Source organism: Melospiza melodia, chromosome 11 (assembly GCF_035770615.1).
Source record: "Melospiza melodia melodia isolate bMelMel2 chromosome 11, bMelMel2.pri, whole genome shotgun sequence".
Taxonomy (NCBI): Eukaryota; Metazoa; Chordata; class Aves; order Passeriformes; family Passerellidae; genus Melospiza; species Melospiza melodia.
Genome location: NC_086204.1, coordinates 29,258,677 through 29,275,040, shown reverse-complemented (window position 1 = coordinate 29,275,040; position 16,364 = coordinate 29,258,677). Strand labels below are relative to the sequence as shown.

The window sequence follows — 16,364 nt, the reverse complement described above, 5'->3', positions numbered from 1 at the left end:
TAAGAGCTGCTGTTAAAGCCATGCAGGTCTGTCAGGAACAACCAGATCAATAAAAAAGAGACAGGGCAAAATAAGCCTATTAGGCCAAGTCTCTACCCAACGCATTTTACGACCCCGGGTTTAATTACACAAGGTGCTCAAACTTATCAGGAGCTGCTAATTATGATTAATCTATCCAATTTAGCAGTCTCTAATTAAAAACAACAGCCCACAAACCTTACCTCAATGGCAGAGTGGGAGCCTGAAGGCAGTGGGAAGGGAGTGACAGCCATCTGGTTGACTGCATCTTCACTTCTGCACAACAAAACAAAACAAAACACCACGTTACACACCAAACCAGGGTGGGCAAGCTTCTCCTTGGAGTTGGTTCTGCCCATTAAAAAAACACCCTCAACACCATGACGACTGTTTTTTATAATTTTTGCTTTGGTTCCTTGCCCCCCAGCAGATCCCATCCCTCATCTGGGACACACTGACATCCTGTCCTTTGGAAATCCAATTTTGTGTGGATTATCAGAGGATGCAGTTGGATTTTATAGTCCCCACACACCCACAGACGAGCTCACACTTAGTTAGCCCCTTTTAATGGTCTCTACATCTGTAAACTGCTTGTTTATAGTTTCACATTCATGTTACTGAAATACCTGTTTAATGTAACAGATTGCTTTTTCTTTCTTTGTTCATTTTTACTGCAGTCTTTTCAATGTAAAAACTTGGAAAAGATTTTATAAAATGCAGGGAGAAGAGGAGATGAACATTGATTGTCCCTACATATAAAGGGAATTGTTTTTCCAAAATGCTTATGATGTATGGCATCTTTTTCTCTCTCTTTAAAACGCCTCTGAAGTTGACATCTGATTAATTTGTTTTTTGTATTTAACAGCATTCTGCCTTGCTGATGTTTTTCCTCAACTGCCATCTAAACTGATTTGTTTTCTGGAATTAGCTCTGTGTTTTTTTGCCTCTGTAAAACGAAGCCAGGTAACAGATGACTTCAGTGATATCATTTAAGGCAAATCATCACAGAATCACAGAATTTGGGTGGTTTGGGTGGGAAGGGACTTTAAAACTCATCCAGTGCCACCCCTAACAAGGCAGGGACACCTTCCACTGTCCTAGGGGGCTCCAGCCTGACCTTGGGCACTGCCAGGGATCCAGGGGCAGCCACAGCTGCTCTGGGCACCTGTGCCAGGGCCTGCTCACCCTCACAGGGAGGAATTTCTTCCCAAAATTCAACCAAAATCTACCCCAGGCAGGTTACAGCCATTCCCCCCTGTCCTCTCACTTGGTGCCTTTTCACAAAGTCCCTTCTCCAGCCTTTTTGCAAGAGGAATCTCTGATGCTGCTGCTCCACAGGTACAGCTCTTAGATGAAGGGAAGTGACTTCTCTTGGCTCTTCCAGGTTTGATTTTCTCTGTACTACACTCCATGTTACTGTGACACGAGCAGAATCTTTTCCTCTTTAATTCTGCAATAAACTATTAGACTATTATGTGTTTTAAACACATTTTATGGAAGTGCCTGAAAGAAAAAAAAGTCTCATTTCCCCCCTGAAGGGTTAAAAGACACGGAGCTAGCATGTTCTGATCCCTGAGAAAAAACTCTGTGAATCAACAGCTCTGAGCACGGCAGCAAATGGGAGTCACAGGCATCTGAAATGATAAATCCTGCAGGCAAGGGTTGGGGAATTCATTCCCTTATCTGCAAGCTCACAGCATCCAGAGGAGCTGGCTGGGCGCTCCCAGAGCTGTGCTGGCTGCAGGCTCTGCTCTCAGAGCCCTGCAGGAGGGAGAGCCCAGCCTGGGAGAGGCACCAGCACGGGCACCCAGCCCTGGATTCCATCAGCATTTCACAATCCCAAGCCCATCTCACCCACAGGGCACATTGGGCAAGGATGTTTTCCCTGCTCTTATCTTGGTGAGACATCAATCTCCTTATGCTTGGTGCTTTTCTAACCCACAGGAGTAAATCACCCGGTGATTTTGTGATTTTGCCTTGACTGCAGAGCTTTTCCTGACAATAGTTTATGTGAAGTACAATCAGCGTGAAAACCAACCCCACTCTGCAGCTCACAATGCAGCATCCATGCTGTGCAATTAGGAGCAAACATGGAAATAAAGATATATAGATATAGATATATTAATAAAAAGAATATATAAAAAATATATTAAATTATATATAAAAATATAAATAGAAAAATAAATAATATAATTATAGAAAATTATATAAATTAAGAAAAATAGATATATAAAGAATAAATATAAATATAATATATATAGTATATATTATATATTTAAAATATAAATAAGTAAATAAATATATTTATATATAAATATTTATTTACATATTTATATATTTAATATAAATAAATAAGTAAATAAAGAAATTATAATATATAATGTTATATATATAATGTTGTTATATATATAATATTTTATATATAAATAATTACATTATATATATTTTTGTATATTTTGTAAGAAGTACCCTAAAAATTGCTAAACACAATCTTCACGACAAACTGGGGTAAAATTAATTATCCAAACTAGTTTTCACTTCATACACAAACACCTTTGTATTTTTTTCCACCAGTGGGGAAAAAGTATCTTTATGCAGCTTTAAGTGGATGGCCATTTTTATTCCAAGCAATAAAACAACACTTATGTTAATATCCCTGGGAAAACAAAAAGCAAAAATATAAAAACCCCCAAGGTTACACAGTGTCACAACTTGTAATCTCCCCCTGCTAGGACTCGTACATATTTAAATACTTTAATGCTGCTTCAAAGGAGAATGCTTCAAAGCAGAATCAAAGTGGGAATATATTTTAAAGTGACAGATCTAATAAGAAATTGCTGTTTCTGCTCTCCACTTCCACAAGTGTCCTCAACTAAAATGTGAATTTATTTACGACTAAAAGGAGCAACCATTTTCTTTTGATGCAGGGGCAGACATCTCAGAAGTCCGAACATCACATTCAAATTACAGTGACTGCAGATGAGCATTCCACATATTTGCCAATGGTTGCTCCAGAACCACCTCCAAAAAAGCTGCTCCCAGTTGCTGCTGCAAAATCCTGCTCGGGGTTAAGGTGTCCAAACCTTCACACTCAAGATAAAGGTTTCATTCCTTACTACATTTTACTTCTTTCCAGTCTAAACAGGGCGCCTGGACATTCCCCATCCTGTCTTGGTAGATCAAAAAAGTAAAACTCCTGATGTTCTGCTCCATCTGCACCTTTGCAGCTTAAGCCAAGGCAAACTGACTTAAATACCACAAAAACTGGGTATAAAAGAAACCTGAAGAGAGCCACAGGCAAAGATAAATCCAAAGGGAGCACCCAGGAAGGTGCAGGAAGGAATGAAGGGAAGCTGAAGTTGGGTGCTGAAAATGTGTATGTGAATAACAGTGTAAAAAATGCAATAATAGTGAAAATAAATGTAGAACAAGGGAGTCAATGTTTCCTCTGCAAGGTGACACCAGGACATAAAGTCTTGCACATTGCTGAAAGCTTTTAAATGTATATGCAAATAATAGTGTCAATAAATGCAATAATAGTGAAAATAAATGAAGAACAAGGGAATAAAGGTTTCCTTAGCAAGGTGACACCAGGACATAAAGTTTTGCATATTATTGAAAGTTTATAAATGTATATGTAAATAATAGCGTGAGTAAATGGAATAATACTGTAAAATGTAATAGTCTAAATGCAGAACAAGTGAATAAATGTTTCCTCTGCAAAGTGACAAAGTAATAAAGTCTTGCACATTGTTGAAAGCTTATAAATGTATATGTAAATAATAGTGTAAATAAATGCAAAAATAGTGAAAATAAATGTAGAACACGGGAATAAATGTTTCCTCTGCAAGATGACACCAGGGTATAAAGTCTTGCAGATTATTGAAAGCTTACAAATGTATATGCAAATAATAGTGTAAATAAATGCAATAATGGTATAAAATGTAATAGTGTAAATGTAGAACAAGGGAATCAATGTTTCCTCTGCAAAGTGACACCAGGACATAAAGAATGGCAGATTATTGAAAGTTTGTAAATGCATATGCAAATAATACTGTAAATAAATGTAGAACAAGGGAATAAATGTTCCCTCTGCAAGGTGACACCAGGATATAAAGCCTTGCACATTGTTGAAAGCTTTTAAATGTATATGCAAATAATAGTGTCAATAAATGCAATAATAGTGTAAACAAATGTAGAACAAGGGAATAAATGTTCCCTCTGCAAGGTGATACCAGGGCAGAAAGTCTTGCAGATCGTCAGAAGCTTATATTGTCCACATCCTGCTTGTTAAAATAAAATAAAAATAAAACAGAAATCTAGATCTTGTATTTTCTCATCTTTGCGTTCCCTCTGGAAGCCCCTTTGGAAGAGAGGAGCTGCACCCTGAGCAGACTCCCTGGGTTTCTCCTCCAAGGCAGGACCTCTTATACAACAAAAAGTATTTTCCATTTTCAGCCTTAATTTATACAGGTTCGGGTCAAGTCATATAATTTAAAATACACATAAAACTCTCTGGCTCAGCTTTTCTGCACACAAGTCTATTGAAAAATCCCTGGGTCAAAAGTGAAAAATATTCCTAATTTAATGAGCTTTCTTCTTTTAATTTGTGGAAAGCCCCATTTCTCCTTGATCATTCTGCTATTTTCTCCTGTTCATCTCCACCAAATTTAAGCATTTTGATTTTTCTCCAAGCAGTTGAACACTTCAATTGGCTGTGCTGTTGAATATTTCCTTTTCTGGGTCCCTGCTAGCATCAAAGAGCATCCTCCTGAAGAGCCTCTCCCACAGCAGCAAGAGGAGCCTTGTCCTTCCTCTCCTCCCACCCCCAGTTCACGGGAGCCACGGGCACGGGGGCGCTTTAAATGAACAAATAATGTTCTTACAAACTGCACCTGAGGTCATCAAAGGTTTTGGAGGAGCCCAAATCCCTGAACTTCCTGAGCCATTCCTGAGCCTGCTCCCACACGTGTGTGACGGAGAGGAGGAAACAGCTCTGCAGCAAACAGGAAAGGTTCAAACTTGCACACACACACAGGGCCTGGCAACGGCTTAGGTTTGAACTTTCCCACATGAAAGAAGCTCAGCAATCAAAGCAAGTAAAAACAGGAGTTTATGCCCTTAAAATATGGACAATTATGTAGGTTTGAACAAGCGTAAAAATAATTTCTGATTCTAATTATTTCTAATTATTATAGAAACGATTTTCTAATTATTATAGAAATAATTCCTAATAATTTCCCAATTATTATGAAAATAATTCCTAATAATTTTCTAATTATAATAGAAATTATTTCTAATAATTTCCTAATTATTAGAGAAATAATTTCTAATAATTTCTAAAGCATGACAGTGTTTGAGAGTGGCACTAAACATATAAAACATCACTTCTAGAGGATCTGAAAGAAGAGTCAAAGTCACAGCAGTGGGGTTTATGTAGGTTTGAACAAACGTAAAAATAATTTCTAATTCTAATTATTTCTAATTATTATAGAAACATTTTCTAATAATTTTCTAATTATTATAGAAATAATTTATAATATTTTCCTCGTTATTACAGAAATATTTTCTAATATTTCCTAATTACTATATAAATAATTTATAATAATTTTCTAATTACTATAGAAATAATTTCTAATAATTTTCCTATTTATTATAGAAATAATTTCTAATAATTTCTAAAGCATGGCAGTGTTTGCGAGTGGCTTTAAACATAAGAAGTCACTTCTAGAGGCTCTGAAAGAAGAGTCAAAGTCACAGAAGTGGGGTTTATGTAGGTTTGAACAAACGTAAAAATAATTTCTAATTCTAATTATTTATAATTATTATAGAAACATTTTCTAATAATTTTCTAATTATTATAGAAATAATTTCAATTAATTTTCTAATTATTATAGAAATAATTTATAGTATTTTCCTAGTTATTATAGGAATATTTTCTAATTATTATAGGAATAATTTCTAATATTTTCCTATTTATTATAGAAATAATTTCTAATATTTTCCTAACTATTCTAGAAATAATTTCCAATAATTTCTAAAGCATGGCAGTGTTTGAGAATGGCACTAAACATAAGATGGCACTTCTAGAGGATGTGAAAGAAGAGTCAAAGTCACAGCAGTGGGGAGTGTTGAACAGCCCAGACACTCCCCAGTCCTTGGAGCAGTGGGATCTCTCTCTGCACATAAATAACACCATAAATAAGAGGAGATTACACCTGGAAATGGAAGGAGGGCTTGGGTGACAGATTTGTGGGCTTCACAATGCCACCGGCAGGAAGCAGCACTATCAGAGCAGGGGCTGCAGCGTGGGAGGGCTCAGGACAGACGACAGATGGAATTTAAATCAGAAAAATCCCTCACTGTTAAAGCATTTCTCATGGCTCATCACTGCAAAAGGCAATTTTCTTTTAAGGGATAAAGGTAGAGCAAGGAGTGACTCACAGGACAGCACAATGGGAGGATGGTTTGAAATCAGTGGAATTCTCTTTGATTCAAGCACTCGGCTATATTTGATCTGCTTATTATACCAGCACTGAAGCACCAAACCAGATTAAAGGCAGTTAATTGAGCATGGAAAAAAACACTGAATTTGCTGAATCATAAAATTCTCACTGTAAAAGAGCACTCTGATATAAACTGGATTTCCTAGTCCAGATGTAAAATTTAATTATATTGTTTCATTATGCATGCTACAGGAATGGACTTACAACACATGAGCAAAACCTACAACGGGTAGAAACACTTCTTAATTTGGGAACTGGGGCACAGACACTCCAAAAAGAAGCAAGTCCCTCTTTTTATTACTTTATAATAATAAACTACTTAATTATTTAATAAAATAATTACATAATAAATAAATAAATAAAAATAAAATCAATAAATAAAATCAATAATAAAATAAACAATTTTATTACTTTATAATAAAAATTACTTAATAATTAGGTAATTATTTTATTTAATATAAAAATAAATAAAAATTAAAATAATAATAAAAATAAAATTATATAAAAGTATAAATAATAAATAAAATAATAAAATAAGTAATAAAATAAATAATAAAATAAGTAATAAAATAAAGAATTTTATTACTTTATAATAATAAAATATTAATAATTAGGTAATTATTATTACCTAATTCCTGTTGGAGAATCAGAGCAAGAATTTCAAAAGGCAACAAAGACATGACATCCCTTATTGTCCCTAAAAAAACTCTAACTGCAAATCTTTTAGATGCTCTTAGAAGCACAAGCAATTAATGAGACCACTGGGAAACAGGGCTGTGTTAAGACTTATATTCTGGATTCTGGCCAAAATCAACTGTTTTAAATAATCATCGTCAACTTAATTGAGGAAAAGATGCTCATGAAGCAGAGTGAGAAGTCTTCAGACATAAGGGGGTGTCTGTGGTTCTCACAGCAGCTACTGAGCTGTGTCTCATCAGCAAAAAATTCCAGGAAAGGGTGGGAATGCAATTGTAACACTACCTGGGTGTAAAAAAAGTGTGAACAGACTTTTATAGCACACGTGGTGGTAAGTCAGGATTTCAGCAAAAAGTCCAAAAGGCTGAGGATTTTATCCTTTATCTTTGTCTAGAAAAAGAAATAAATCTGGGGCTGGAGCTGGATAATCATGAAGGTTCCTTCCAAGCCAAACCATTCTGTGATTCTCTGAAGTTATTTAATGATAGTTATTACAGCTCTCCCAGAAAGGCTTTTCTGTGCCCAGGAATTTCTGGGCTTCTTTCACAACTGATTAAGGAGTTTATGGAAACATCCCCCTGCCCTGCACATGAACCAAAACAGCAGGAATAGGAAAACCTGGATGCTGTTTCCTGCTTCCAAGGGGAAAGCAGACTGCTTATCACTCAGCATCCTGCATCCCAGGGAAAAAAGGCCTCAGGGTATCAGAGAGGGCACTGGAACAGCCCAAAAATTCCAACAGCTTGGCTTTTATGCCCTGAATCAGCTCAGGCAGGACCTTTTCAGGCTGTGGATTGATGCATTTCTGCAAAATTATAATCTCCTCAGGTCTTTCACTGGTGAAATGAGGATATTTGTATTTGGATGAACATGAAGACCAAATTAATTTCTCTCAGAGTTCCTGCAGTCTGTGTCATTTTGCTGTGTAACACAGCCAAAACACATCCAGAGGCACAGAAAGGCCACAGCTCATGTTTTCACTCAGCACCATCCACTGGGTTTGTGGTCTGAGCTGGAGGAATGGGAAGCACCAAGACACACTGGGCTCATGGAACATCATGAGAAAAGCAAATCATTCTTATTTGTCCTTAAAATCCACATTTAACAGAGACAATCGAATTTGTCTTTGCTAGAACTCGAGCACACATAAAATACAAGAAACACTGGTTTTCTCCCCATGTCTGGGGTAGTGCTCCAGGTGCTGAGAACATCCTCTCAGTGTGAGAATTCCCTTTTATTGCTTCTCCAGAGCCTGCCTGGGCTGAGCACACAAATCCAGCAGCTCTCAGGGTAAGGCCAAGAGTTGTGCTCTTGGGAAGATGGAAGTTTACATCCTCAGCAGCAGCATTTAAAAGGATAATTTTTATTTTTTTTAAATCTCTGAGATGGAAACAAGAATCACCCAATGGTATTTCCAGTATATATTTCTAGTGTCTTGAATATTTGAGATGAATTTTTGCCTTGAAGATAACAATTAGAAAAGGAGAATTTTAGGTAAGAATCTACATGGCCTTTGTGTCTCAAAGGGCAGAAGACACACCACGGACATAAAAGACAAACCAAGGATCCAAAAGACAAACCAAGGATCCAAAAGACACATCAAGGATCCATAAGATAAACCAAGGATCCATAAGATAAACCAAGGATCCAAAAGACAAACCAAGGATCCAAAAGACACATCAAGGATCCATAAGATAAACCAAGGATCCAAAAGACAAACCAAGGACCCAAAAGACACAACAAGGATCCAAAAGACAAACCAAGGATCCAAAAGACAAACCAAGGATCCAAAAGACAAACCAAGGATCCAAAAGACAAACCAAGGATCCAAAAGACAAACCAAGGATCCAAAAGACAAACCAAGGATCCAAAGGACAAACCAAGGATCCAAAAGACAAACCAAGGACCCAAAAGACACACCAAGGACCCAAAAGACACAACAAGGATCCAAAAGACAAACCAAGGATCCAGAAGACAAACCAAGGACCCAAAAGAGAAACCAAGGATCCAAAAGAGAAACCAAGGACCCAAACAACGCACCAAGGACCTGCAGCCCATGGAAGTGGCTCTGCAAGGGCCCATTCCCTGGAGTTCTGCTTGGAGCACCAGGGAAGGAGCCCCACTCTTGGCCTGGGCTCCCACAAGTGGGGGTTTTGCCTCTGGAACCTCCACATTTTCCACGGGCAATTAAATAATGGTGAGTGAGCTGTGGGACGTGATGTTGAATTCTCAGTGGCTGGGGAAAGTAACACAGGAGCTGCAGGCAGGAGCATTAATCTCCTCCAGATCCTCAGAGCTGCCAAGGATAGCAACTCATTGCTCACAGTGCTAATGCTGCTCCTCCATCACTCCTGGGCACGCTGCAGCAGGCAGAGCCGTGGCAGTAAATGTACACATTTATATGCATTCAGCCACAGATTATGACATTGTTCACAGGGAGCCCGTGGGTGAGCCAGGAATGTAAAGCAACAGCAAGGATGATGTAGGTGTTGGTGGGAAGAGCACCTTATAAAATGGCACGGGGGTGAAGTGCCCAGCAAGAGTCACAGCTGGGATTTATTCATAAATGCACATCTGTGAAATTCCAGCCTGTTGGAGCATGTTTGAGTCCTGGGAAAGAGGCAGCTTTTTCCCAGGCCTCCTGCCCAGGGTCAGGAGAGCAACACTTCCTGAACTACTGAGGGAATGCACGCAGGTGTCTTTAATTCATGTACAAAGAGGAAAAATTTTCATGCTCGGAGCGAAAGAAAAATGCCCACATGTAATTTTTATGCAGATGAAAGGGTGTTTTAGCATATTCCCTCCCACACAATCCATCCCAGCTCTCCTTGGCAAAGCCAGCCTTCCCCTCTGTACGAACAAGCCCTTGCTCACTTCCAAAATCCTTTTTTGATGCCCACACAAAGGTGTCCTTCAGCCAGCTCCTGCTCCTTGTGCTCCATCCCTGTTCCTCTCCAGCAATCCCAAGCCTCTGCACCATCACCACTCCCTCCTGGCTGGATGAACAAGCTGCCCTCTCCAACCCATCCCAAAGCACTTCAGGAAGCTGTGGGAGAAGCAGCTCCCAAGCCCAAGAGGAACAGCTCAAGTTTTCAGCAGACACCCCTAAAATAAGCATTCATTTCCATTAGGTATTTTCTTTTTTTTTTTTTTTTTTTTTTTTTTACATTATTATGGAGAACTCTTGAACTGTTCAAAGAAGAACAGTCAGGGAAAAGGTTTATTCAGTTTCAAAGAGAACTGGGAAAGTTCAGCATGTGCAAAGCAGGCTAAATATGTAAATATGTCATGGCATAGGCTAAAGTGCAGCAAATGTTTTGATGAGAAAGGTTCTTACCGTATGAAAACCAGCTTGACCTTGGATGGGGCAGTTTTAATGATTGCAGAAGCATTCTGGTGGCTTCTTCCATACAATATCTGATTGTTTATCTGTTAAAAGAAAATGATTTTCATGTAAGTGGAGGAGTACACCTTGTTCTAATTTATACCACCAAGACTTCCAAGTTTACTGTGGGATAAGGAGATAAGACTCAAAGAAAATGTGGTCTCTAAATCCTGATCTATATAAAACAGGAACCAATGCAGAGCTAATTTACTGTTATTAGTAAACCACAAATGAGAGATTTTTTTTTCCCCCCCACAGATCCCTTGAATGGGTTTCAAGGATTATTCCCAGATTTTTGGAAAGCAACTTGATCTGATGAGAATCATACAGATGTGACAACAGCACAGATGTTTAGATGTGGAGACTTTGCCTGCAGGCTCTGGCCATTGAGGAGAACTGGCTGCTAAGACTGTGCTGACTCCTCAGCCCTGCTGAAGGAGCAGGAGTGGGACTCAGGGGGATGAAGGACAATTTAAGGACATGATGCTGCATCCCTTTTGCTGGGATGGATCCACACCTGAGCACAGCAGCAGCACCAAGCCCTGCTCTGGGCACAGGGAAATGGGAAAGGCAGGGAAAACAGCCTGGCCAGGACATCCCCCAGGTGGGCAGCAGGGCCAGGGACCTGTCCTGGCCACCAGAGCTGTGGCCACAGCAGCAGGGCAGTGACAAGCCCTATAACCAACCCCCAGCCCCAGGGTCAGTTCTGGGGTCCCCAGTCAGAGAAAGAAGGACATGGAGGGGATGGAGCAGGTCCAGGGAAGGGAATGGAACTGGGAAGGGGCTGGGCAGGGGCTCAGCCTGGAGCAAAGGAGGCTCAGGATGGACCTTGTGGCTCTGCACAGCTCCTGACAGGAGGGGACAGCCATGGGGGTCAGGTTGTGCTCCCAAATAACAAGAGACAGGACAACAAGAAACGGCTTCAAGCTGTGCCAAGAAAAGTTTAGATTGGATATTTGGGAAAATGTCTTCATGGAAAGGGCTGTCCAGCCTGGCACAGCTGCCCAGGGCAGTCCCCATGCCTGGAGGGGTTTAACATCCCTGTGGATGTGGCACTTGGGGACATTGGTGGCCTTGGCAGTGCTGGGGCATGGCTGCACTCTGTGTCCTAAAGGACTTTTCCAACCTAAACACTCCTGTGCTTCAATGCTGCAGGTTTTTCCTCCCACTCTAAATTTACAACATAATATTTACATTCACATTTGATACACCAATGCTGCTTAAAACAATAAGGAACACAGAGCCCAGGAACAATTCGGGGGTGATTACAGAAGGAACTTTTGTTACTGCAGATGTTTGTATTGGATCCTGGGTTTGTGATCTTAGAAGGATTTCTTTTTTTTTTTTTTTTTTTTTTTTTTTTTTCAATCAAACAAGAAGTAACAGGCCAAGTCTTCCAGCCTGGTGTGATATGGGCTAGTCAGACACATTAGGAATATTCACAAATCTTATTTTCAGTGGGTCAAAACATGATGCAAGTTCATCAGTTAAATAAGGACAATGCAAGGACAAGAATAATCCCCCTAACAATTGGTTACTGACTGGGATTGAAGTGCAGAACTTTCACTTACCAAGCCTTTTATTGTACAAAAGCAAGATCTAAAAGGAAATAATATCACCATTCTCAAAGAGTTAATATGGTTCTGTCTGCAGCTGCCATGGAAAAGGCAGGGTGAGAAGCAACATCCTGGGCCATGCTTCATTAATCAACCATCAATTTAAATATCCAGTGGCAAAAATGGATGAATGCTCAGCTGCATTCTGCCTTCAAGCTCAACTTGAAATTTTCAGTGAGTTTGTTGACTTAATTTTTCTAAGTTTGAGAATAAATTGTTCACTGGGAATACTGTATGCTTTACAAATTGTTTGGATTTAGTTAAATTACCATCAATTTTCCTAAACAGCAGACTTCTTAGATTAAAATTTATAGGCTTTACTCTGGCTAAATTAATCCTACTCACTACATGTATCAAATAGTCTAAAATTTAATTAGCTGTGAGCTGGGTCTCTAAGTTATAATAATTTAATTACTCCAAAATGAAAGCATAATCAAAGCAAAATATCTCCACAAGGTTTTGGACTGTCCTACAGAGTTATTATGCCCAGTATTAATTTTTTTTTTTAAGTACACTTTCTTTTGCAAAATAAATTAATGCTCTGTTAGCTGCAGATACCACAGTGATGAGCAAAACACCAAAGCCTACTTAAATAAAACAAATCAGAGAGCATCTAGGATTTCAGAAGAAACATCACTTTAAATATTTCAAATTGAGTAAAGTAACATGTCAGATTAACCAAATACTGCTCTGGGAGTCAAAACCTACAAATCTATGCTTTACTTTTTGCATTAGAGATTAGAAAAGAAAAGCAAAGCCTGGGCTAAGCAAAAGAAAGAAACTGATCTAAATCGACCCCAACTCTTCTCATGGAAATGCCTCTTTCCATAACTCCTTGGAAAGTCAGCAGAGCTCAGAGAGAGATAAAAACTTGCTGCAGGTATGAGGTCAGGTCAGCCCCCAAGTTCAGCCTTGAAAGTGATCCCACATTGCTTTGTGGCAGATTTAATCACAGATCCCAAGTGTACTGCTGCCTTCACCTACACAAGTTTTGGTTTACAGTTTCATGCACTGAAGTAGCAGAAAGTACAAACCCACTGAAATCCGAGCTCTGGGGTTCAGAGGGAAAAATCTCCAGGATTGTTTGCTTCTCAAACTTTAATTTGCAGGAGAGAAACATTAGATATGGATATAAAAAAAAAAAACCAAAAAAAAAAACAACCAAAAAAAAAACCAACCCACACTGTTTTTACTACGTGGCAGTAATGGAAATCCATAAAATTAGTATCATCTGATTTTTATGAAAATCAAGTTAAATGATACCCCAAAGCTAGTAAAAATACTGGCTTAGCTTTCTGTAATAATTATTTCTTTGTACAATGCACTGGGTTCCTTCTTACCACAGGAATTGTAGCATTCCAAGACACAACCAGGCTCTCTGAAACAATGGGGGAAGTTTCAAAGCCTTTTTTTTTATCAGTCAGATTTTATATACTGAAACCCCACAAAGCACACCAAGCTCCCAAAGCTTGGAGGGAAAAACTAATTAGAATGTGAATTTCCCTCACCAAAATCCTCGCTGGGCACATGTTTAAACATGTGCATCACCTAAAGTGATCAACAGAGCATGAAATCTGTAAGGACAGAAAATATCCTGCTCTGAGCTGGCAGCTGATGCCTGTGGCTCCCACCTGGGGATGTGGAGGAAGGACATTGGGAAGGGACAGATCCCTGTGCCCTCCCCTGCCAGCCTGGAAATCACCACCCACAGCCACAAAGCACACAAAGCACACCAAAAACCCAAAAAAGCACACAAAGCACACCAAAAAAGGCCCTGCATCCCCCTCTGCAAAGGACTGGAGCACTTTGTGCAGAGAAGCTCCATCCCTGCCAGGCTGGACAGGGTTTGGAGCACCCTGGGATTGTGGAAGGGGTCCCTGCCTAGGGAATAAGATGAATTTTAATGTCCCTCCCAACCCAAACCATTCTGTGATTCTGTACTGAGATCCCACAGCAAATAAACTGAGAATTAAATGCCAATCACCCACACCCCAGAACAGAAATGGCATTGTGAGTTTGGCTGGGGAGCTCATTTACTTGGGCAAAATACTGCTGTATCTATTGTATTATTATAGCATAACTCTTATTTATTTAAGCACCTCAAAATAAAACAGCAATAAAAATGCATTTAGCACGAAAGCTCTCTGGCTTTGAGCTGTGGCAAAAATGGCATAAAGAAATAAAATGTAATAATTGACACCTGAGCAACAGTCCAGAATGGACAACAGGCAAACTCCTACAGTGATTTTGGTCTGAAGAGTCAAAAAAAAAAGTAAAAAAAAAAAAAAAAAAAAAAAGAGCTTTTACTCTTTCAAGAGGTGCTGTGGCCTCAGAGAATCAGAGAATGAAACACAGAGAGGGCTGGGTGGGAAAGGGGAGAAGGAGGAGAAGGAGGAGAAGGAGGAGAAGGAGGAGAAGGAGGAGAAGGAGGAGAAGGAGGAGAAGGAGGAGAAGGAGGAGAAGGAGGAGAAGGAGGAGAAGGAGGAAAAGGAGGAAAAGGAGGAAAAGGAGGAGGAGGAAAAGGTGGAGAAGGTGGAGAAGGAGGAGAAGGAGGAGAAGGAGGAGAAGGAGGAGAAGGAGGAGAAGGAGGAAAAGGAGGAAAAGGAGGAAAAGGAGGAAAAGGAGGAAAAGGAGGAAAAGGAGGAAAAGGAGGAAAAGGAGGAAAAGGAGGAAAAGGAGGAAAAGGAGGAAAAGGAGGAAAAGGTGGAAAAGGTGGAAAAGGAGGAAAAGGAGGAAAAGGAGGAAAAAGAGAAGGAGGAGAAGGAGGAGAAGGAGGAGAAGGAGGAAAAGGAGGAAAAGGAGGAAAAGGAGGAAAAGGAGGAAAAGGAGGAAAAGGAGGAAAAGGAGGAAAAGGAGGAAAAGGAGGAAAAGGAGGAAAAGGAGGAAAAGGAGGAAAAGGAGGAAAAGGAGGAAAAGGAGGAGTAATAATAATAATAATAATAATAATAATAATAATAATAATGGTGATGGGGAGCAGCAGGACTCGAGGCACAGGTACAGCTCCAGGTGACCCTGCTGAGGACCATGCTGGGCACCACCAGCCCCAGCACTGAGCCCAGCCCAACAAGACACCAAGCAGGGCAGACACCTGCACTAAACCAGCAGGAGAGCCAGGCAGGAGCACCACAGATGGCTCCTCTGCTTGGAAAAAGAATGGAAAAGCACAACTTGTGTCCTGTAAAAATAAAACCACTTTTCTCTGCAAGGACAAAATTCTGACCCAAGTGGTTTTCCCATATGTATAAAAGTAGGATGAAAGGATCTTCTTCCCCCAAAAAGCTGTCTTCTCCAGCCACACAGCCATCCAAAATACATCACTGAAGAGGTAAAAAATAAAAATACATGAAGGTTTTTGATGTGACCTGCATTTCCCTCCTTGTGAAACCAAGCCAGGATCATGCCCCCACAAGGCTACTGTTGTTTGCAGAAGCTAAAATGAGCTGGTATTTCATTAATTCAGCAATGAAAGATTTTATGAATAAGAAGCTGAGGCAGCCTGGCTGGATCCCACACCCTCCAACTGAATGCAATCAAACCCCAGTTCAAAAGGAAAATGATCAGGTAACATCAATCTGTCTAAATGGCCACCCCATTAACCTGAACTCCAGCAAAAGCCACAGGGAATAATCTGCACACCCTGCAGGGGCATCCTCTGCTTTAATGGAGCAAGACTGTCCAGAGCACCCCAGAAATGCCAGGGGCTTCCCAAGATGTGAATCCCTTCTCTTGCTGAGGTGTTCCACTACTGAAGACTGAGGTGTAATTAAAGATGCAGATGCAAATGCACCTTAAACATGCAGTTAGGTGAGAACCAGATGTGAGTTTTGTCATCTCAGTGCACATGGCCAATGCACAACCCAGCCTTTTGTAATGCAGATGTTTGAATTTATCCTTTCCTGTAAGGAATTGCACTCCTGCCCACTGGTGGCACATCTTAAGCTGCATTGCAAGGATAAACAAGGTACTTAGTGAAGTCTCCTTGGATTTTTATTTGAATCTGGGCGTTTTTGAGATGGAGGATCTCACTTTCCTTCTACTGAAGGGAAAAAAAAAACATTTTATTTCCAGTTTAACAGGGAGAGGAATGAGGGCAACACCATCACTTTGGGAAATGCTTCCTTATAACGGGGCTCATCCATGCAA

The 16,364-nt window shown here is 39.8% G+C and overlaps 1 protein-coding gene across 3 annotated transcripts in view; it reads right to left on the bottom strand.

Annotated features, from left to right (window-relative positions):
* The window catches only part of PATJ (PATJ crumbs cell polarity complex component), a 143,796-nt gene that overhangs the window by 41,738 nt on the left and 85,694 nt on the right, over window positions 1-16,364 (bottom strand). For all 3 annotated transcript variants that reach the window (XM_063166236.1, XM_063166238.1, XM_063166237.1), the window contains exons 28-29: window positions 10,558-10,649; window positions 222-294 (exon numbers count right to left, since the gene is read on the bottom strand). In XM_063166236.1, the coding sequence (XP_063022306.1) occupies window positions 222-294; window positions 10,558-10,649 (165 nt within the window). The remainder of the gene's footprint in view (window positions 1-221; window positions 295-10,557; window positions 10,650-16,364) is intronic.